Here is a 24,284-nt window from a genome sequence, read left to right on the forward strand (position 1 = left end):
AGAGGAATTCTTCTTCTATTTTATTCTGAAGTTTGGTATCATGAAACGCAGGGGAAATAGTGTTTTAGCAGTTTTTATACAACACGTCATTGTGGAATAGTGAGGCATGTGACAAGGTGTAACCTATAGTCCCCTTTCATTTCAAACTCTTTCCACATAATCACTATTCTTTTTTTTTCTTCTTTTTTTTTTTTTTTTTTTTTTTTTTTTTTTTTGTTGTTGTTGACGTTATCGCTCTCCTTCGGAGGGGATCCGTGAAGCCAGAAGCAGTCTCCGCGGAACATAAATCCTCGACGACTAGTATGTAAGGCCGATCTTTCGGTCAAAGTTTTGACCTACACCATCGTTCCGGAATTTAGTAAAAGTAAAGTAAAGTAAGGAAAGTATGGAGCTAGCCCATGGTTCGAATGGAACCACTATATACCCAATCCTCTAAACCAAAGAATATCCCAGAAGCATTTAGGGGCAATCTCACGATCTCACGCATGACACCCATTTTTCTCACGCATCGGGCCAAGTCTGCAACTTGGGCCTATAATAATGAGTATAGCTCAAAAGATTAAAGTGATAGTTGCAAATGAAGGTATATTTCCCTTTTGTCTTTCAAAATAAGTAAAAAAATAGTCGATGAAATTGAAAAAGCTCCACCGCGGGACTCGGGCCACAGGAGGAAAAACCCCTCCCACATCCTTGCTCGCGCGCATATTCGCATGCCGAGATGCCGAGTCATGAATATCTCACTCATGATTTTTTTTTTTGAACTTGGCATCCCTGATATCCAAGCGCACACAGTAGGATCTTATAGGCCTACTCTTCTAACTCTTCGCTCTAAACCCAAGGATCCCGGATTTTATAAAACTCTTTGCGCTCTCATACAAGACACGCAGGTTGTTTTTCTTTTGATTGATAGAGGGCGTCCTCCGATTCGTTCTTTTCCTACAGCCCAACATGGCAGACAGGTAGTGTAGAGTGATCTCTTGATAAAATATCCTGTACAATCTCAACAATCGAAGTTAACGTAACACTTAAAAATGGAGAGAAAGATGTCACATAATCACTTGATTTAGTAGAATCTATAATTTCGACGAAATTGTCACTGCTTTACTCATTTTTACGTCCTAAAAGTGGCCGTGCATCCCTATCGTTCTCGAATATTGTCGGTGACCTGTGCAGTACTGTGTTGAACATGTTTCAGTCTTTCAATACACTGTAGGCCCTACGTCACGTCACTGTAGCAGTAATTGGTTTAGGCCCTAGTGCAGTAGTGGCTGTTCGTGCTGTTCATGGTCGTCGCATCATACCAGCACTCTCTGGAGCTCTTTCTTAAATACCTCTAGTGCGTCTATATTACACTTTGTGCCACTGTTGTGAGGATTGTCAAAACTCATAGTCATGATTTTGTGAAGTAAATAATTGGCAAAATCGTGAAAAATATGCCCCACCACACAGTGCAGTGTGCGTGCCATGTGTAGGCCTATCTGTGTGTTAGCAAGCAATTGCGTTTAAAGGACAAGTTCACCTTCTGAGAGAATGTAACAATATTAATAGAAGGCATTATTGAAAGTTTGAGGAAAATCAGACAATCCGTTCAAAAGTTATGAATTTTTGAAGTTTTTGTGCAGTCACCGCTGGATGAGAAGACTAGATCTACACTGCAGTGTATGATGTCACATGCGTGCAACAGCATTTAGAGTAAGAACCCCAATTTTCGGCCGGCCTCCAATATCCGGACACTTGCCACTTATCACAAGGCAGCAAAGTGGACTGTCACAACACAAGCATATCACATCGTTTCACATACTAGCACACTCGTTCACCACAGGAAAGTGCCTGAGTGACCTTCAAAAATCCATCTAAAATCCCAAATTTTGCCGTCAAAAACGCGGAATCGCCGCAACTTTTCTAAAGTGCGCGCGAATTAGGTCCCGTGTAAAGAATCGGGGTCGCCGAAAAAGCGCTGAACTATTAAAAAATTACGCCATTCTTTTGTGAGATTTTTTGTTTATCGCAAGCTCAGAGTGTGATGGTATCCTCAAAAACACAAAAGAAAAACACAATCTCCGTACGTGCCGATGCAGTGAGTAAATGTACAGGGGCTGAATGCCAGTGCACAGTCCCCAAAATTCGGACACGAAAGGGCGCCACAACATCCCCGATGCAACTTTGCGCCAACAAGGTATGGCGCGTGTGGATTTTTCAGCGGCCTTATAGGTGCCTATGCGTATTGACATTGCGCGCGTGTCCGTATTGGGGAATTGACAAGGTCATAATATTTGGGGATTTTGTGAAATTTTATGATCTGTTTAACAAAATCAATGTTGGGAAAAATTAGGTTAATATATTTAACATATACATTTTTTAGATATAATTTGTGGAGTATTATTTGAGTTGAATAAATATTGCAAAAAAGCTTAAGTGTCCGAAAATTGGGGCTTTTACTCTAGGCATTCTAATAAGGAAAATATAAAGAGAATTTCACAAAATTTCATCTTTTGAAAAAAGTACACATTCCCTTGACTCATTACTGACATAGACTTTCTGTGTTATTTATATAGGTAATATTCCCATTGCCTTTAGAAAGAGGCAAGTCAAGTGCTCTTTTATTATGCGAAAAAAGTGAAAATATGTTGAATTTTCTTTACATTTTCTTTATAAGGTCAATATACTGTTGTAGATCTACTCAGGCGCGTTGGAGCACCCCAATTTGCATCTCATTATCACCCCGTTCTATTTGAATTCCCAACGGGCATCCATGGCTGCCCGAAACTGTGTGCATGAAAAAGTCAAATCTTTACCTTCTCCTTGTGCTGCTATGCGTGCCGCTAGTGAACTCAAACTTCCCACACTATCTAAGTTTTTAAAAACCTTCCTTTTGATGAAAAAATCATGAAATTTGCTGCACTAGAACTTGAGATATTAAAGCGTTTTGAAAATCACCTCTCGCAAAACATGCTCTCTGTTTTTTTCCGACTGGACTATGGCCGGGCTCCAATGTGTCCGAAATTGGCAACATAAGTTTATCAGACCTCAATCCGTATATGGTGAAAGTTTTCGCTTGGTTCCACCTGTACTTTTTGAGAAATCAACTTGTTTCTACAGGGTTTGGAATAGAAAATTGTAGTCAGTGAAACAATTGAAAATGACGTCATTTCTTTTCCCGTAATATTGGGCATGCGTGTTACGTGAGATTCAGGATTTCGTGCTCATTGTTGTTTTGCATGTGACGCAGTCGATTTTGCTGAGTGTCGCACGGCGGTGTGACTGCTGAGCTGCTGCCGCGCACGCTGCATGCAGCAAAGCGTTGTGTGTGCTGTGACATGCAACGCTACAGTCATGCGATTATATATACATGGGACCGACCTGTACGCTTTGCGTTCGTGTCATTTTTGACATCACCTTCTGTTTTTTTCCGACACAACCATGGCCGGGAATATTACGGTATGACATTTAAAATGCAAGCAGATAAATAAATTTCGGTGTACTTTGTTCGAATGGCGCTTTGGTTCCGCAATCACACTTCGTGAATTTTAGGATGATTTTCGAGGCATATTTTTGGTAATTTTGCTCGCCAGGTTTTCGCTAAAATTTCACATTTTATCATTGTCAAATCCTTTAATATGTTATATGTGCATATTCGGACATGTTTTCAAATTCAAACTAACTCAATTTTAATCCGAAAATAGGTTTCCTTAAATTGTTATTAGCTTGAGAAGTTGTTTACTTTTTCTCAACTACGCGAGTACATGTTGTTTACTTTATGCAAATGAGGCTCGGCTGCCGATGGATTTCTGCGAGATAATTGGGGTGCTCCACTGCGCCTGTACTCATATGAAATCATGAGCCTTAGTAGTCTCCTCAACCAGCAGTTCCAACACAAAAATTTTGAAAATTCATAACTTTTGCATCGATTGACCAATTTTCCTCAAACTTTCACTGATGTCTTCTACTAGAAAATCTAATATTGCTGCATTTTCTCAATCGTTATGTTTATGAAGGTGAACTTGTCCTTTAAGGTTTATGAGGGTTTCTATGCCTGTCTAGCTCTAGCCAGGTGACAGTAGGTCAGGGTTGGTGAATAGGGTCAAAGAGATTTGAGTTACTGTAAGTAAACGGCACTCGTTTAAATGAGGTGCCCAGAATTGAAGAGGGAGCCGGGAGCGTATGCGTTCGGGCACTAGAATCTAGTGTACTTTCGCACCTGTTTGTCAAATGACTGCCAGCAGTGCCCAAACATGCACAAACTCACTCTAAATATCCTATGGCCTCGAATATTTGCATTTTGAGTGAGATTCAAGTCCATTAGAAATGGAATTTTCACCATTTTAATAGTAACACTTTTAATACTTCTCAGAATAATGTCGATCACAGCTTGACTCTAGGGTAACATCCCCAGTATTCGGTTACTTAAGCCTTTTAGCTCACCTGAGCCGAAGGCTCAAGTGAGCTATTGCGATCGCTCTTCGTCCGGCGTGCGTCGTCCGTAAACTTTTTGCATTTTCATCTTCTTCTTGAGAACCCCATGACCAATTCTCACCAAACTTAGCAGGTAGCATCCCTAGGGGGATAGAATCTCAATTCCTTCAAATGGGCACCATGTCCCTATCACTCCCCCCCCCCCCCACACACACACACACATTAAGGAATATTTAAAATCTTCTACTCTAAAATAATACATACATAAAGCAAGTGGCCCAATGTTCGACATTATATAAGCAGTGGAAGCAATATAGTGTGCATGATCCGAACGCTTGCGCTGCAACCATCGTTTGACCCCCTGTACTCATTGTTCGGCCCCATAAGTATGTCTGTGCATTGATTCATGGAACCCTGTCGAATCAAGGGCCACTTGCTTTACATCACATCTACAGCAGTGTATGTGAAATATATCAAATTTCTTTAATCTCAATTTTCATTTTTTTTGAATATCACACAGAATTTCACAAAATCCCAAAATATATCACCTTGAAAATTCCCCAGAATAAATATGCGATGTACAGGTATCATTACTAAATTAACGATACCGTAAAACTTATCGATGTACTAGTATCAATCTGGCCATAGACAAAAGCTGTAAAATACGGAAGTAGGATCGACCCTATGTCACCGTAAAATGTGAACGATGTGCCAAGCATGTACTATAGTATGCAGATTCATGGAACCCTGTCGAATCAAGGGCCACTTGCTTTACATCACATCTACAGCAGTGTATGTGAAATATATCAAATTTCTTTAATCTCAATTTTCATTTTTTTTGAATATCACACAGAATTTCACAAAATCCCAAAATATATCACCTTGAAAATTCCCCAGAATAAATATGCGATGTACAGGTATCATTACTAAATTAACGATACCGTAAAACTTATCGATGTACTAGTATCAATCTGGCCATAGACAAAAGCTGTAAAATACGGAAGTAGGATCGACCCTATGTCACCGTAAAATGTGAACGATGTGCCAAGCATGTACTATAGTATGCATATCCATGGCGTTCGTTTGCTCTTCACATAGCCTTTTGCAAAGTTAGCGGAGGCTCTCGCAATGGACTCGCGTGCACACAGCGATCGGATCGGAGCGCGCTTGCCCGTTGCGCGCTGCGTGTGCAAGTCCATTACACTGCTGTCTGTGTGCGTGTGCTGATAGCGAGCTGCCTTATTGCAAAAGGCTATCACTACATACAAGCATGGTACAAGAGACACATGTGTTACTGGTAATCCGAGGCGAAACAACAGTGAGTGTACCATACGCACCGTACGTCTCGGCGTACGATCCCTCTAACATTGTGCTTCCAGTCTGACATGCGCCAATATGCGAGTATGATAGCAAAGATCGTACCGTACACTCCGAGTACGATCTTTGATGATTCCATACCCTTGTACCCCACGATATAAACGATAGAAAGGCAAAACAATAGCATCATGTTTCCGAAAGTCTGTAACCATCAACTGTCATTCCATGCGAGACTCAGCTTTCAAAAAGTGAATCCGTAAGTCCAATTTTATGTGTGACAGTCAACCTCGCTGCAGTGCTGAGCTCAGACTCGCTATCCTAGAGCTTTTGTAGATTCAGGACTATTGTACACGGTGTATCTAAAAGCCATATTTTATCTTGAGGTTGCAGTCTCTTAATGGGTACATATGTCTGATTGGAATCCTTTTCAATTTCATTCTTACAGTGAGCCAAAGAAGCTGCCAACGGCTCCTGAATCCCTCCTGAAGAAGAGGAAAAACAGGCAGACAGAGAAGGCGAAGAGGGCCCAAGCTCGTCTCCTAGCAAAGAAGGTAATTAAACTTTGTAGCCAACTTGCATATCATTACATTGAGCACTCTCCTTTATATCAGTATGTGCTCTGGATTGCATCATGACACATGCTGCCTATAGTAAAATGTAATTTGCAAGATATGAAGTCAGAAGGTGTCATAGTGAATCATTCATATTTCCCACCCGTACCCCTTTAGAAACAAACGACTGTGTGACATCAGTCTGATGATCAGTCTGTTAATTGTATCCCCCGAACAGAGTTCGGAGGATAATATACTATGGATTTGGCCTTGTTGCGCCGCGCCCGCCGCAGAGATTTTCTTGTGAGCGCTCTGCTGGCTGCAGTTCTTCTTCGATCATCTTCAAATTTGGCATGAAGGTGTATTATGGTAAGACAAAGAAGCCTATTGTTTTTGGTGATGGCGCCCTCGCTTGTTCCATCTTTATACATGAAAAGGTAAATTAAACAGGGTCTGCTTGTGTGTGCGACGGTGGCCTTGTTTCTCGACCGATTTTTTTTTCAAATTTGGTATGTAAATGTATCATAGTCAAATCTATACACCTCTACCTATTGATAATGCCCTCACTGTTCCACCTTTTACAGGGTCAAAGGTCACCCTGATCATGTCAAAATTTGCAGAAGTGCTTATTTATGCAATAACTTGATAGTTACTCAATGGATTTTATTCAGACTTGCTAAGGAGATGCATGGGTGGTTATTCTACATGAAGGACACAACAGTTTGTGGTGACGGCGCCCTCAGTGTTCTGACTTGGATGCCAATGGACATTTCTTGTGTGTGCTCTATCAGCCACATTTCTTATCAGATTTTCTTCAAATTTGGCAAAAAGGTGCATTATAGTGAAATGAAGATGCCTATATTGTTTTTGATGGTGGCGCCCTTGCTTGTTCCATCTTTATACATGAAAAGGTAAATTTAACAGGGTCTGCTTATGTGTGCGACGCTGGCCTTGTTTCTTGACCGATTTTTTTTTTCAAATTTGGTATGTAAATGCATCATAGTCAAATCTATACACCTACACTATTGATAATGCTGCCCTCACTGTTCCACCTTTTACAGGGTCAAAGGTCACCCTGATCATGTCAAAATTTGCAAAAATGCATGCTTATTTAGGCAATAACTTGATTGTTATTGGATTTTACTCAGACTTGCTAAAGAGGTGTATGGGTGGTCATTCTACATGAAGGACACAACAGTTTGTGGTGACGGTGCCCTCAGTGTTCCGACTTGGAGGCCATGTCACATTTCTTGTATATGCTCTATCAGCCACATTTCTTGTCAGATTTTATTCCAACTTGCTATGGAGGTTTATGGGGAATTATTCTAGGTAACAAAAGTTTTCATTGCCAGCGCTCTTATTGTTCAAACTTTTATAGGATGACATGTCATATTCCTTGTATGTGCTATATGTACTTGCCTCATTTCTCGTCAAATTTTATTGTATCCTGCGACAGTTGCCATATTATACAACATTCTGGCCTGAAAAGTAATCCAGATGGGGTGTGGGAGACGGGTTCGGGGGATACATGTGCTCGATTGCGAGTGCTCTAGTTCAGTGTCTCCTGTTGTATGTATCTTCAGTGTGTATCATGAACTTTAACTTGGAAGAGCTGCTGGGAGATAATCTGTACAATATACAGTACAGTAAGCTACAGTTGTATGACAAAATCATTTCTTTGCAAATTCAGGAAAATGCCAAGAAGAGGCGTGTGATCTTCAAGCGTGCTGAGGAATACATCCGGGAGTACAAGAAACGTGAGCGAGACAACATTCGCCTCCACCGCCAGGCCCGCAAGCATGGGAACTTCTTTGTCGAGGATGAGCCCAGACTTGCATTTGTCATCAGGATCAGGGGGTGAGTCTTGTGTGTTTTGTCTTATGATCATTACAGATGATCGAATTTCTTGAAATACAAACTAAAAGTGGTGACTCGCTCCTCTCACTTTCCTATGCAATTTTTAAGTGGAGTATATTTGTTTTTGAATGAAGGGTAAATGTCAAAAAATGAAACACCTTTGTGATATCTTTTACTTGGTTCTCTCTAGTCTGTACATTTTCACTTGTGGCATATTTTTCATGAATAACTCAAAATCACTTTTATAAAATCAAAAATTTTGTTTATTAAATTGGCATTGTTGATGCACGGCATAGATTTTTAAAATCATGTCCATGTATCCTCAGCAACTATCCCTGCGTTCACATTGGTCCCTGCAATGTGGAGAAAGTCCCCCATGCTGTGGGACTTTCTCCTCAAAAACGATAATGTGAACGCTCGTTGGGACTTGTCCCCTCGTCCCCTCAAAGCAAGTCGGTGTACGGGGACAGGATTGGAGGGGAGAGTGACCTTTGGAGGGGCGAGTGACCTTTGGAGGGGCGAATTTGATGGCGACCAGTTGTATTCATGAAGTGTGCGCATGTGCTATGCCTGGTTTCAAATGGCAGAGCTTGCTCCAAGACCCAAATGCCCCCACAGCTCGGGGACAGATGAGATAGCAGTGTGGACGGTCAGTCGTAAAAAAAGATAAGATCTCTGGTGACTGCTGCGTGACTCGGGGGTCCAATGTGAACGCGGGGTATACAGTACAGGGGAATTCCATAGTAGCAAGATCGGATACAATGGGAATCTGCTTTTTACGAGGTAAATCGTCGGGTCCTAACTAACCTCTGTGTGAACCTATTGGAAATCGAACTGACTTTCATTACAAAATTAATTTCTGGCAAAAGAAAGAAAGAAAAAGAGAGAAGAATTTGTGTGGACAAAAGGATTTTTTTCCCCCCTGAACCAAACATTGGGCAAAATGACATGCTCTGTCAAGACCAGCAAACAACTGTTGAATAATGACATTCTATACCGGTACTTGTCCACATTATTGCTATGTGCTTCCTGTGACTACTCCAATGAAAAGCACCACATACACATTTGTTTGATAGTATCTGAGCTCCAATTAGCTCTTGAGTGATTTGAAGGTGAATATATGTGCAGACTATTCTAGAAAATTCTGTCTGTCTTTGTAAAATTTTGGCTGAGCGTATTTTGTAGAAGGGATTTTAGTGTTTTGAGACAACCATTTGATGTCCTCATAAAAAATGCCATGCAGTGTTATTCTCACTGTTACATTTGAAATAGGCCTTATTTCCTCATAAATCATTTGATATGTTAGCTGTGGTTGCACAAACAGTATGAAAAGGAAGATTTTGTTTCATTTGGATTACTGTTCTCTGAGCCTGAATTGTAGACCATAAAAAGTGGAAAAGATCAAAATGTACCAATGCTGTTTTTCATACTCTTTGCAGCATCAATGGTGTGAGCCCGCGTGTCCGCAAGATCCTCCAGCTCCTGCGACTGAGGCAGATCCACAACGGTGTCTTTGTCCGCATCAACAAGGCCACTCTCCAGATGCTCCGACTGGTGGAACCATACATCGCCTGGGGGTGAGTCTTGTATGACTATTGTACACCACACATGGATATATTCATGGATTTGACAGAACTACGGGTATTCAAATGCTGAAAGCTTTGTGGAGATTGATGATCTATAAAATTTGTGCAAGATGGTCATCATAAGCAGTATTTTTTATTTATGCCCCGCCATCCACGTCCATCGTGTGTCGTCCGTCGTGCGCAAACTTTTTACATTTTCATCTTCTTCTTGAAAACCCCAAGACCGATTTTCATCAAACTTGGCAGGTAGCATCCCTAGGGGTTAGGAACTCGATATGTTAAAATGGGCACCATGCCCCACCCAGGGGGCCCCCAGGGCAGGGTTCGAAATTGGCGATGGTCCGCTGGCCATTGGCCACCCAAAATCACGTTGGACTAGCTAAAAATCGTAAAATTCTGAAGTTACTAGTCCGTCTGGCTAGCCAAAATATTGCTTCAGTGTCAAAATTGATTCTAAGTAGTCCGCCTGGCTAGTTAAAAAAAAAGTTAAGTGCGACCCCTGCAAGGGGGCCCAAACTCCCCCAAAATTAAGGAATCTGTAAAAATCTTCTTTGTGATTGTGATTGATTTTATTTCTGCCTTTTTCCAAATCACACATAACAAAAGAATACACATATTTAGAAATTAACGTTACATGACATTTAAGCAAGCATACAAAGTATACTGTCTTGCAAATTAATTCAAGGTAAATATACACACACACTATGAACATGACAGTATTCGATGTATAAGACGTGTAGCATATCATTCACACACAAAAAAAGTTCGGAGGCGAATTTTTAAATCAACACTTGTAGATTATGTAGATAATAATTGATTATTCATTCAGAGTATATCACGTCGTTTCATTAAACGAATTTTAGAAAAGAAAAAGAATATAACAGAGGGGATTTGAATAAATTGAATTTTAAAATTAAATATTTTTGGTTATTATAATAACAGAAAAGAAGGAGACCGCGATCATAAGCAGCAGCTTGACATGGATCTTCTTCTCTAGAGCCAGAAGTGATAGAGCTAAGTTAATACTATGAGTTAGTACATTGATGACTGTAGTTTCAAGTTTGTTCATGGCAGAATCGGGTGCCCCCCTTGGGTCCCAGGGGAGGGGGGTGGGGAGGGGTCCTTATGGGGCCTAAATTGTACATTTTCATCTTCTTCTTGAGAACCCCATGACCCATTTTCACCAAACTTGGCAGGTAGCATCCCTAGGGGGTTAGGATCTCAATTTGTTAAAATGGGCACCATGCCCCACCCAGGGGGCCCCCTAAATGAAGGAATCTTTAAAAATCTTCTCTAGAATCAGAAGTTATAGAGCTAAGATAATACTATGAGTGAGTACATTAATGACTGTAGTTTCAAGTTTGTTCATAGCAGATCCAGGGGTGCCCCTCTTAGGGATGGGGGGGGGGGGGGGGAGGGTTGGGAAGGTCCAAATAGGGGCCTGAATTGTACATATTCATCTTCTTCCTGAAAATCTCATGATGGATTTTCGTCAAACTTGGCAGGTAGCATCCCTAGGGGGTCAGGATCTCAATTTATCAAAATGGGCACCATGCCCCACCCAGAGGGCCCCAGGGGGCCCTAATCCCCCCAAATTAAGGAATCTTAAAAAATTTGGGCCCTTATTGTACATTTTCATCTTCTACTTGAGAATGCCTGGTCAAATTTTAGTAGAGCTGTGAATAGTTTAGATTTGTGACTGCATGAGAGGTGAACTTGCGATACTCAGGTGAGCGCTAGACCCGCGGGTCTCTTGTACATTGTAGATTGCCTATGAGGTTGCCAAATGATTGTTTCAGTTGGTCCTTTCAGACTGCTTGCATGGTGGATATGATAATACAGTGCTCTCCCGTTAAAACGAACACAGTTATAACAAAATTCCGGTTACAACAAAGTAAAAATTCAGGCCGCAACGTTATCCACTCTGTATTTTTATTGTTTATTTGTTCGGTTATAACAAAATTTCGATATAAAGTAGAAAACTGCAGGTCCCAAGGACTTCGTTATAACAGGAGTCCACTGTATTCGTGAAGGAAGTATTACAGCATTTGAGCCTTCACATATGTTTTAAGGATGCTACTTTTTACTTTGTTCAAATGTGGGCATTGTGCAGTTAAGCGACGTGATAGAAAAGGCAAAACAAATTACACATAGTAAAAGATGAATCACTCCAACTCCCATGAAAAAAAAAAGTGCTACAAATAAGCACAGTAGACCCAGTAATATAACTTGGGGGGGGGGGGGGGGAGGGGGGAGGGGGTGAAGAAGTCATGAACAATAGGGAAATAATTACTGATTTTCCCTGGTAGGTACATAAATTGGAGAGTTGAAGAAGCACATGGCTTTTCCGGCACTGGGCCAGATCAGGCGTTTTTTTCTCAACAAGGGCCCTGCCCCTATTTTGATTGACAGATTACTTCAAAGGCTATGACACTACCACTCTATAAACTCATTTGTGATTGGCTAATAGTGTAAGGAAACAATATCCAGTGTGAAAAAAGCTTCCCCACCTTCACCCAATCAGGAAAGCCTTCAAAGTCCAAGAAATTGTGGTGGCCCCGCCATGTTTATTTGCATTCAGACTACAATGTATTGTGTACAGTTTTGCCATAGGTTTCTTGTGTGGAGAACTTACATGAATCTGTATATGTGGGACTGTAGTAGAGCTCCCCATGTGCAATGAAATGATTGTACACATGGGTCAATTTCATCTATTTTATCAAATTCAAAATAGTAAAATATGAAGTGAAACATTCAGGATAGGGCTTTCAACATCTTTAAATTCTCTGAAGGGGTATAGTTCCAGTAATATCGGCCTCATAAATGATATGTCTAGAATAGATGAACACTCACATTCAGTGCAGCAGTTGTAACTGTTTGCTCAGCTTTAACAGCAGTGCAATGGGTCTCTGGGTAGCCGGGGCCAGCGGGGCAGGCGTAAGGAGCAATAGGGTTACAGTAGCCTCCTGCTGGCTGCCTGAAGCTTAAGTCTTGATGTTGGGGTACAGTGTATGTTTGACTGCTTATTATTATTACATAGGAAACCATCACTATGCGAAACTTCAGTTCAATGCAGGTGTATCATAAAGAAAATGACTGCTGTGATAGTTAATTCTGTTTCAATCAGGAGAGTGCAGAAAGTCGTAGATGCTAGCATATGATCAACTGGAATGGACACTCCGAAGTCTGAATATTTTCAATAACAATTTTTATCCTTAGATTATCTCATCATTATGGCAATATCATAGGACAAGATTAATCTAAATTTAGAATAAAAAGCACAATTCAATTTGTATTTTCAGCTTGACAAGATACAAACACGCTTTATCTACTTTCAGGCCAACATCATTTACAAAATCAGAAATTACACAAAATGTGTGAAATCTAGGTTGTAATTGCCACAGACTTTCATAAAATGAAAAGTACTGATGCTATTGATGAAGAAATCATATCATCTGGAAAGCTGTATAAATTCTCTACAACATCTATGAGACCTTTTTGTGATGCAAGAGCATGTTGTGTGAAAAAATGAGGTGGTAACTTGTAGTTCAGTAAGTCTGCAATGATAATTATGTGACATAAGAGGGCATCCTACTTTAAATTGAAGGGCGCCCTCACTCAGATTATTATGTAACATGAAAATTTAGACCATAAGCTTTTAAATGATGTATAACATGACACATTAATGTCAATAATGATAATCAGAAATTGCCATCAACAATCTTAAGTCTGCGCACTGCAAAATGTCTGAGCTACGGCGTATGTGACAGAAATAGGGTTAATGAATATCTTGTAGCTGCAGACATAGTCAATCTTTTGACAATTGCACTAAAGCACTCTGAATTCTGCTTCAAATATGAACTAAATGCATTTGGAAATGTTTTGCTGGATTTGTCCCTTTGGCTTGTGCTTTCATTTTACAGAGAGAAGCAGCACATTCCTTGCTCATAGTGCATTAGAATAATTCTAGATGTGTATTAAAATATGAATTAATCAACATCAACAAGACTGCAATGTTGACCATGATTCAAGTCAAAATCCATGGTGGCACAGCTCAAATAACAACTTGTGGTGCTGTTTTAGGTGCATGTCACTTGCGCATGTCACTTGACTGATTCAGCCCTGTAGTGTGAATGTTTCATGGAGTTGTATGACCAAGGATTCTTGATGACAGTGTATTTCATGACATCTGTTAATGATTACTACTACAGATACCCCAACCTGAAGTCTGTCCGTGAGCTGATCTACAAGAGAGGCTTTGGCAAGAGCGCGAATGGAAGTCGCATCCCAATCACCGACAATTCCATCATCGAGACAGCTCTTGGTAGGTTTTCCTGTATTTCAGTAGAATGGGGGGGGGGGGATCTTGTGTTAGAAGGAATCCGCCCCCCTCGACGTTTCGCACTATAATTCTTTAATGCGAGAAGGCCTCGACGCAAGGCTTCTTTACTTTCTTTGTTCAAGTCTCGTGCAACTTTTGAGACCAAATTTGCAGTGTCCGCGCATACTTTTGCGAAGCCACGCCCATTTTTGTAATGGCATGTCGCCCCAAAACAGACACAATTTTGTGATTTTGTGTACATTTCCTATAGAAAACAGTGCTCTGTCATGAAAGCCATAAAAACCTGATTATTTTTACAATTAATCACTTTCACTCATTAATTTTATGCTAATTATGGTAGAAAAGTGGTCAGTGACAATTTCCAATAAAAAAAGGAAGAAAACCAGAAGTTGAAAAACAAAGAAATACATAAGAAATTCTGAAAACAATGAAATACATAAGAATTGAAATGACTTAATTAATTAAAAGTAAAAATTGATTGTTTGAAAAAATCTAATGACACAATCTTGTAAATTATGACGTGGGTGTCACGCATGCCAAATTTCGTCGCGATTGCACTACTGATGGCCGAGATCTCGGGGGGGGGGGGGGGGGGGGGGGAGGCGGAATTCCTCGCCCTCCGCTTTTAGCATAGCCAAAAAAGCACGGCCTGATTAGGGTTAACCCTATTTTAACTGGGCTATTTGAGACCAAGTTTTTACGGGGGGGGGGGGGGGGGGGGATCAATTTGATGTATTGCTATCGCGAGAAGCTATCGCCGCGACGTTTCATGACTTTTTTCTTTCGAGTCTCCCGCATCTTTTGACACCAAATTTGCGATGCCCGGGTGCGCGGTTCCGAAGTTGCGCATAAATATGCACGTGCATGTCAGACCAAAAATTGCTCAAAAACGTGGATTTGTGTACAATTTCAATGCAAACTGTGTTTACAGGCAAATTTCATAAAAGCATGATTATTTTTGGGTTTTATTGATTAAAATCAATTAATAATGCATTTTCTTGTTCAGAACAATGTCACAGACAAATTTCATCGAAAAAACAATGGAAAACATAAAGTCGAAAAAACAAGGAAATACATAAGAAATTCAAAAAACAATAAAAATACTTAGGAAATTTTTTCTGATTGCGCAATTTTTTTCTCTTACATTTGCTAAGGACACTAAAAAGAATACTTACACAAGAAAATGTGCCTGTTTTGAGCTTTATTTAGTGATTTATACCAAATTGTCTGATTTCATGCACATTATGCATAAATTAGCATAATTTAGTGTAAATGATCATTTTTGAAAAAATTAACTTCATTGTACTTTAGATTACATCATAGACAATGCGTGTGCCAATTTTCATCGCGATCGCGCGGTCGACGGCCGAGATCCGGAGGGGGGGCCTGGGAGGCCCCCCCCCCCTGGCTCTATCATGTACCTGAATAGCCCGGCCTAGTTAGGGTTAATAAAGTAATTATGCAAATTTATGCATGAAATCCTATTTTCACCCATAACTCCATTAAAAAGACTGAAGGATTGCTAAATTTTTATGTCAGAATTCCTCAAGACACATCAAACAATTTTCTTGTAAAAAAATAGCGCAATCAAAATCAATTTCTTTTTTTTTTTCAGTGATTTTTCAGTGATTTTTTGTTGTTTTGTTAATTTCTTATGTATTTTATTGTTTTTTTGACAGTTTGTTTTCTATTGTTTTTTTGCCGAAATTTGTTGCAGGCACTTTTTCAGGCTTATCTACACTCGAATTGATTAATTTCAATGGTTAAAAGTTGAAATAATCTAATTTATATCAATTTAACAAAAAAACACACTTTGCATTGGATTTGCACACGATATCATGAATTTGAGCCGTTTTCGGGTTGACATGCATAATTTTATATGCAAAACATTACGTAACTTCAGAACAATGTACTCGGACGTCGCAAATTTGGTCTCAAAATATGCGGGAGACTTCAATGAAAAAAGTCATGAAACGATGCAGCAAAATCTTTGGGCGTTGCGGAATCGTTGCGCGAAACGTCGAGGGAGGGGTCAATTTGACCCCCCCCCCCCCCCAGTTAAACTAGGGTTAAGGAACAAACAATTTTAGGTGGACACACACCATCCATGAATATCTTTTTCTGAATGAACAGTTGTAATAGGGTGTAGATTAAATGTGAATTATTTGAAATGAGCTCATTTGTACGGATTCAGGAAAGTCCATTGTGTGAATTTGCGGTAGAGAATGTTGGGGCCCATAGTGTGAAACGGTGTCCACCCTTTGGGTCAACAAATAGTAAATGTGTTAAACATCTGTCCTTTAATGATTTTTATGCCTTGTCATCACACCTGCCAACAGCACCAATTGCCTGCAAGCTTTATTCAGGATAACTTACGTAAATATTCTGCGTATAACAGAATCCTTTTGACAAATGGACAGGCAGATAACCATCATTATAACATTTTTCTACCCATGCCTGCAGGGAAGCATGGCATCATCTGTGTGGAGGATCTCATCCATGAGATCTTCACCGTTGGCCCCAACTTCAAGCAGGCAGCCAACTTCCTCTGGCCCTTCAAGCTCAGCTCACCGCGCCACGGCTACCGCAAGAAGGGCAACCACTGGGTCGAGGGTGGTGACTACGGCAACCGCGAGAAGTTCATCAATGACTTCATCAGGAGGATGAACTAAAATGTCTGAAAGAACCATGTAGAGCAGCAACAACACACACAGCAAAAAATAAATGACATTGTCACATGCAATTGCAGTTTGTTTTTGGCTTCTCTGTTCTGCAGTGTTTGTTCTTGCCTCCAGAGATGTGATGTAGAGCAATGAGGGTTCATGGTAGACAACATCGAAGCACATCAGAAATGTTATGATTGACATTCTTTGTGTTTTACCATAATGATTTTTATTAGCCACCACTTAATCTGCATATCCGTAGTCTCTATATGACAGTTGATAGTTACAGGTTGCAACATCAGTCATAAGTATTTTACAAGATTAAATAATAGTCAAAGCACATAATTTTTCAAAGATTAACATGTTTAGAGGTAGATTTGTGGATATTTTGGGCATTTGTACTGGAGGAAATGAGGAAATTTATTGACAGTTGATTTTTGCTCTTGAGATTAACAAAATGTACATTTCATGATAAGTATCCCAGTTCTGATACTGGGGTTATGCAAAGCAAGACTTTAAAGAGTGGAAACTCTGTTCATGGGATGCAGTTCATTGCTGTTGGCCCATGGAAGCGATGGGTGTAGGGGTCCAATAAGATCCAACCTGATGTGTGGACAATATGAAGCAACTGGAAACGATCTACATATTTTGTGATACAAAACGTGATTACTCTGTCTCTAAATTTGTTTCTGTAAATCTGTACAGGGGAAACTCGATAGAACGAGATGGTCGGAACTGAGTCATTTTCCTCGTTAAATCAGATATCTCGTTATGTCAGAAGGTATGAAAAAACATAACACTAAGACATTGATTTGCACATGTGGGACTACCCATCACCTTTCAATCAATACAGTACTGATAACCTGGTAATGTGTGTGAGGGATTTACTCACCTTTATGGGTAAGAAGATTTTTTCGCCAATGAAATCCAACATCAGGAATGTGTTTCTTAATTGATGTTCGAATTTGTAAATGTATAGCTTGCAATCGTGTCACAATCGTGTGTGGATTGGTATGTGGTTATGGCAAGCGTGTGTTGTGTGTGGAAAGCTTGAACATGTTCTGCACAATGCTGTGTGTGCATGTGACACATTCTGTATATCGATATACAATGTATGTGTATGTACATTTTGCCTGTGTGTGTGAAGATGGGGAATTCCCTAGTAGAAAGCCAATCACAGCATCAGATTGCCTCACACCTCCTATACGTCATGATGTCATGTATGCATAGGGCCGTAATACTGTACTCCCAGCACATTCTCTGCATGTATCAGTGCACACACACACACACAAACACACACGTACAACATGCGGTGCTAGGTGGAGTGCACTGAAGAAAATATGTGCGTAAAAGACACAGTTTTTGTCGCATCGAACTTTACAATCTTGGAACATGATCGCACAGGAGAAGTACATGTAAAGCTTTGCCCGAAGAGATTTTGCTTTACCTTGCTATAACAGGTTTGATTAGCTATGTTTTTCTTTGTTTGGAAATCACAAAATTTATCTCGTTCCAGCAGTTATTTCGTAATAGCTGATCTCGCTATAAGTTTTTGAGTAGTGTTTTCTATAGACTTGTGTGGAAGGAAATTTGGGACCGGGAAAGTTTCCTCGTACAAAATAACCAATATCTCGTTATAGCAGTGTTATAAATAAATACATGTACATGCACATTGTTAAACCACAGACAAGTCAGGTGGTCATTCCTAGATTTTTTGGCATCTCAAAATAGCATGGAAATATCTTAATAGCCATCACAAACATAATGATCATAGCATCACTTAAGTAGTAGTCCACAAGGGTATTTGCAATCACTTGGGTTTTGAATTCAACTGTAATTTCTAGTTCTGGGTTTTTGTTTTTCTCCATGGTACCTATTTGAACCATCACAACAGACTGCCATCTGTGTGGGTTCCAAAGGGACTTTGAAGATCTGTAGTGTAGAGACCCAGAACCTCCGCTCATTTGTAAACTTCTTTGGCTTTATGTTCGTACATTTGCCTTAAAGGTAGGGGATACCTTTTACAGACCTCCCAAAATGCAGCAAAACATTGAATATGAACCTCAGGGGACTTGTTTAGGCCACTGCTGAGAAATTTGGAAGTCAACAGTTATCTATAATTTGAATAATGCACAAAACTCAACTACTCAGTAGTTCTGTGTGTCAGCCACATTTTAGCCTTTTTGTTGCAGTCTTCTGTATTTTTTTTATCTATAAACACAAATCTAAAAGTATAAAAGATGATGTAATAACATATAGAGTGTGTGGCAAGAATGTATATAGAAATGTTTGTAAGTTTTGATGAACTTCCTTCACAAAATATACATGATGGACACACATGCAGTGCATGGGTCTGCAAAGGTAGCCTAGTAATGTACTGGAATTTACGGTGAGCCCCGAAAAAAATTCAATTCAAAATCTAACGGTCAATAAAAATGTACTAAATGTTACCTTCCACTTTCAATACTTTATGGGAGTTTCTCTAAAATGATACTCTTCAACATACCACTGTATTTATACAACTCTTCATTTAAGGCATGCAAATGGGATTCCCTACCTTTAAGGACAAGTTCACCATACATGTGGATTGAGTGAATGTAGCAGTATTAGTAGAACCAGGGAGGTGCTAGAGAAGGAGAGGCAACTAAAGCTCTCCTTTGAAGTCATGCGCGGCACCGCCGAGAAGTTATGCGTTCAACTACAGGTGTTACCCATGTGCTTTGACAAAAGAGAGCATCAATAATCGGGACTAGCGCTCTCACATCTAGAAATATTTGCTCCTACTGCAATTCGCTCTCTCTTTCAATGTGATGGCAACCATGAATTTGTGTACCTTGAATTGGAGCAGCGAATCAAAATGCAGTGTAAAACTCACAATTTTAACAGCTAATAGTTTAAAAACACGCTGGAACACGCTTTAACGGAGTACTTTATTTGAAAGATCAAAATATCCCCTTATTAACAGATAGAAAATTAACATGCGGAAATGTGCGCATTATAGAAAAAATTAGGTTTTTAAGAGGGCCTAATTTTGATTTCCTTTCGATTTGCGAATTACGAAGAAACTAGAAATACATGTTAATAATATTGAATTCTTTCCTAAACTAATCTAAATCAATTTGAGTATTTCATTTAAAATTTTGCGGTGAAATAAAGCTTATAATTCAACGAAAGGTGAAATGCGTTCTTCGTCTCCGAACTTCGTCTTGCAACTAGAGCGGTGCCGAGCATGACTTCAAAGCGTAATGGAATGCTAGACGTCCCATTGTAACGCCTTGAACCCAAACATGTGTTTGCATGAATTACGAAGAGTTGCCACTCCATCTCTTTAACACCTCCCTGGTAGAACACATCGCTGAAAAGTTTGAGGAAAATGTACAAAAGTTATGAATTTCAGTGCTGCCATCGCTGGATGAGAAGACTTCTTCAGTTTGTGATTTCACATGTGTAGAATGATACAAAGGAAATGATTATAAAAAAGATTCAACATTTTCACTTTTCTCGCATAAGAAAAGATCACTTGACTTGCCCCTTTCAGAAGGCAGGGGGATTAATGTCGAGGGAATGTGTACTTCTTTTATTTTCAAAAACTGAAATTTTGTGGAATTCTCTTTAATATTTTCTTTATATCGTTTTACGCAGGTGACATCAAACACTGCAGTGGTCTTCTTATCCAGTAGTGACTGCACAGAAACTTTGAAAATTGATAACTTTTGAATGGATTATCTGATTTTTTCTCGAACTTTCACATTCAGGGAAGGGTGTGAGCAGGGAGAAAGGTACTAGGTGTTTCAAAAAACATTTCCCACTTTTGATTCTTAATAATTCAAAAACTATATATCAGATAACACTGTCATTGATATGAGTGATAGCTGAATAGTGTACAATTTTGTTGGAGGTGGTTTAAATATGAAAGCATAAATCAGTTTCATGATATCCATGATTAATTTCAGAGTTAGGATCCAGATTTTGCTCTATTTTCAACCCTCTGTACAAAACTTTCACTTTGCACAGGGGTCAATGGGTGTGTATGGGAGTGTGTGGTTAACACCCTGACAATGGTCCTGAACAATGGCCAGGGTTTGAATGCTTTATTATTTATTCATGAGAAATTCCACTATCACAACTAGTCTTTATTCAGCCTCTGGCAGTATCTGTGTAAAGTCAAACGCCTGCCGATACTGTCGTTGAGTCGCGACAGTGCTCTCCCTACTTCTGAAAAAAGAAATTACAATGAATACCTTCTGTTCTGTCGTAAACATAGTGACAGGAGGCAAAGAAAATCAATTAGAGTACTTGTGTATATGGAGCCTTAAATAAATCTACTGTGAAACAAATCGCCCCAATGAAAAATGCTGCTGAACTCTTTACCAAAAATGATCTCTTTTTATTGAAAAAGCGACAAATTTGTCAGACTACTAGTATTAGTAGACGGTTGTATTAAAATGAAGAACTTTATATCATTTATGCCTATTTATATCCCAAATTTAGTGATGTATATGTGAAGCAAAATTTGAAAATGATTGCCAGCTGGAATGAAATGTGGTGTTTGCAAGCACATGGAAACATGTGCTTACTTTTTCCATGTGCATGCATTTTACCCTTTACCGTGCATGAATTCAGACTAGCAGTGCCCAGGGCAATCCACATGAAGTATTGATTAATTAAGCATTCATGTGCCTGGGAGCGCGAGACTGACGCCTAGTCAACAGGTGATTCATGCATGTCCATTGTTCAGGGCTATTGTCAGCACACACTCACATACACATTGGTTCCTGTGCAAAGTTCAATTTTTGTACAGAGGGTTAAGATTTGACCAAAATCTGAAACGTTACTTCAAAATCAATCTTAGATTTAATGAAACTGATTTATGCTTTCGCATTCAAATCACCTCCAACAAAATTGTACACCCTTCAGCTATTACTCATATCAATGACAGTTTTATCGGATGAAAAGTTTTTGAACTATTAATGATCAAAAGTGGGAAATGTTTTTGGAAACACCTATTATGAGCAGGGAGGTGTTAGAGAATGTATGTGTGCATTGAATTAGATCAGGGAGGTGGTAGAGAAGGAGAGGAAACAAGAATCTCTCCTTTGTACCCATCATTACGTGCCGCCGAGAAGTTATGTGCGCTCTCGCAGGTGTTAATGAATAATTGCTTTGACAAAAGACAGCACTCCATTTGAATATGCATCATTCGGGAAATACTGCAACATACCGTGCCAGGAGCAATTCCCTGCCCCCCCCCCCCCCTTTGTGTCTTCGACAGCAATTGCTTAGTGTGCAAAGAGTATAGGACACGAGAAGAAAAGAAGTAAAAATACATGTATTGTACTTCTCTAACTGTAAAATAAACACGCAAAACACGCTTTAGCCAACTACTTATTCGAAACATTTAACATAGAAGTACTAAACCTGGCGAACAATATCATACACAAATGTGGGCAAGATGGTTGTGTTTTAACTTTTTTTTTCTTTTCTTTTTTAATGAGATGTTGATATGTGCTCCTTTTTCAGTCCGGGGTTTCGATAACCAAGAGATTTGAAGAAAAACTTAAGTAGGGCTAGTTGTTTTGTACAAAGATTACCACCAAGTTCCATATAGGATTTCAACATTTCATCTGAAATACAGCGTAAATTGGTTTGTTGAAATCAAGAACGTCTCCTTTGGTCTCCATATCCAAACTCTATGGAAAAGCAGCTCGGAGCGTGGAACATCTATACCCTACGCATAAATTTGCACAAATTTCGAAGAGATTCCGCTCCTTTTCTAACACCTCCCTGAATAGAGCAGGGAATCAAAATGCAGGGTTAAAACAAGGAGATTCAAGAGAATGGAGTCACAACCGTCTTATTTCCTTTGCTAGAAGTTCGATGCCGCCGCTCAAAAATATTTGAAGTACTGTATGTGCCAAACAGGATCTGCCAAGCAGATAGGAAGACACTTGACTCAAAAATGTCTCATTGCATATTCGCCACCCACTTTCTAAGGAAGATAATAGTCTTTGTGATGGTAATTGCTTTTCGTTATCCCTTCTTATAAAAGGTAGGTGGTACAGACACGAGGATGCGCGAATAGAAATTGCACAAAAATGCTGAAATAAAGATGAAAATTACTCGACAGGGCATACCCGGGAACTACTCTGATATGTACAATAAAGAATAACATATTTGAATATTATTCCATATTAGTCTTATATGTGGAAATTAAGTGGAAAAGTGATAAAACCGGCTTTCCATGATGGTACAGTTTTAAACATTTTCACATGATACAGCTCTGATTTACACGTATGCACAAATTTCTGGACGGGAATGACTTTTGTTTTTCATGCTTTATCATTAAGTGAAATTTCGTTTCATTTAATAAATGAATAAGCAAAATATGGCCAACATTATGATAACGTTCAAAACGAATCTTCAGGTTGCTCAGCAAGACGGCGGCGTCGAGCATCGATCATCAAAGGCACATATGCACCCGTGATATTCTTTTGTACAGCAACAGAAATCTGACAACTGTTTGAATAATTACAGCCATTTGGAACTCAAACTCTTAAACCTCCTTGGTTAAGATTACCCTGCAACACGCTTTAGTGGAGGACATAATTTCACATATTAAGTATGCCAGATTAAAAAGACCAAAAAAAGAAAAAAGAAAAAAACAAAAAACTGGTATGCCGCAAATGTGCGCATCGTGGAAGAAAAAACATGTTTTTTTTTTAATGTCCTGATTTCCTTTTTATTTTCATTTGCGCATTACAAGGAGAGCAGAATTTACATGTGTATAGCTTTGAATTCTTTCCTAACTTGTTCCAAACGAATTTTAATATTTCATAGACATTCAAAATTTTTCGTTGAATTACAATTTGTAATTCAGTGGCATGTTAAAAAATTTTCTTGGTCTCCAAAGCCATGTTCAGACATTTTTCTAGTCGAAGTAAAATTTAATGGCGAAACAATTAGAATTCAAATCTATGCTTATCTTACCACGACCCTGTGTCCACACGACGGTCGTGGGAAGAAACTCCGACCAACTTACCACCGTGGAGAGTCGGTGTAACTTCCGGAAGAGTAGCGACGCGCACGTCGACCATACCATTGTTTTTTACCAGCGGCATTTATCTTCTCCATTCTTGTTGATGAGAATTTCTGAGCGCTAGCTTCTCCATTCCGATCGACTATAGCGCTCACACGGGAAAATAATTCCCCATAGCGACGTGTGTTAAAATTCAAAATTCAAAAAATTCTCTAAAATATCTGGGAAAATGAGGTGTTTCATCTTCACTAACCTAAGTAGTCCATGGGCCAGGCCAGATATTGGTACCATCTGAGGTGGCAATACCTTTTTGGTGTCATTTTGTTTGTCGGGCATAGATATGCTTATCAAGCTATGATAGCATTTCCAAATGAGTAGCTTAGTCATAGTAAATGAATTTTAAACCAATTTGGTTTCGTTGTTATATCCCTGTACTTCTGAATTGAGACCAACCGCTATACAAAGAAGAGCACTGTCTTCTGTATGTTCACAGGTGTTCTGTTGTAAACGCGGTGCGCT

At 39.5% G+C, this 24,284-nt stretch overlaps 1 protein-coding gene across 1 annotated transcript; it reads left to right on the plus strand.

The window, feature by feature from the left end:
• The first annotated feature begins 914 nt into the window (after positions 1-914).
• LOC140239440 (large ribosomal subunit protein uL30-like) lies at positions 915-16,809 on the plus strand. The gene is made up of 6 exons (XM_072319279.1): positions 915-959; positions 6,176-6,281; positions 7,972-8,138; positions 9,578-9,715; positions 13,936-14,048; positions 16,530-16,809. Exons 1-6 carry the CDS (start codon positions 949-951, stop codon positions 16,736-16,738), a joined length of 744 nt encoding a protein of 247 aa, XP_072175380.1. The 5' UTR covers positions 915-948; the 3' UTR covers positions 16,739-16,809.
• The last annotated feature ends 7,475 nt before the right edge of the window (positions 16,810-24,284 follow it).

The sequence above is a fragment of the Diadema setosum genome, chromosome 16 (genome assembly GCF_964275005.1).
Source record: "Diadema setosum chromosome 16, eeDiaSeto1, whole genome shotgun sequence".
NCBI lineage: Eukaryota > Metazoa > Echinodermata > Echinoidea > Diadematoida > Diadematidae > Diadema > Diadema setosum.

What these genes read in the sequence shown, in the direction of transcription:
- LOC140239440 (XM_072319279.1), top strand. An exon ending in TTTGTCATCAGGATCAGGGG is followed by an intron (nt 8,139 to 9,577) that starts GTGAGTCTTGTG and finishes TACTCTTTGCAG; the next exon opens with CATCAATGGTGTGAGCCCGC. An exon ending in CATCATCGAGACAGCTCTTG is followed by an intron (nt 14,049 to 16,529) that starts GTAGGTTTTCCT and finishes CCATGCCTGCAG; the next exon opens with GGAAGCATGGCATCATCTGT.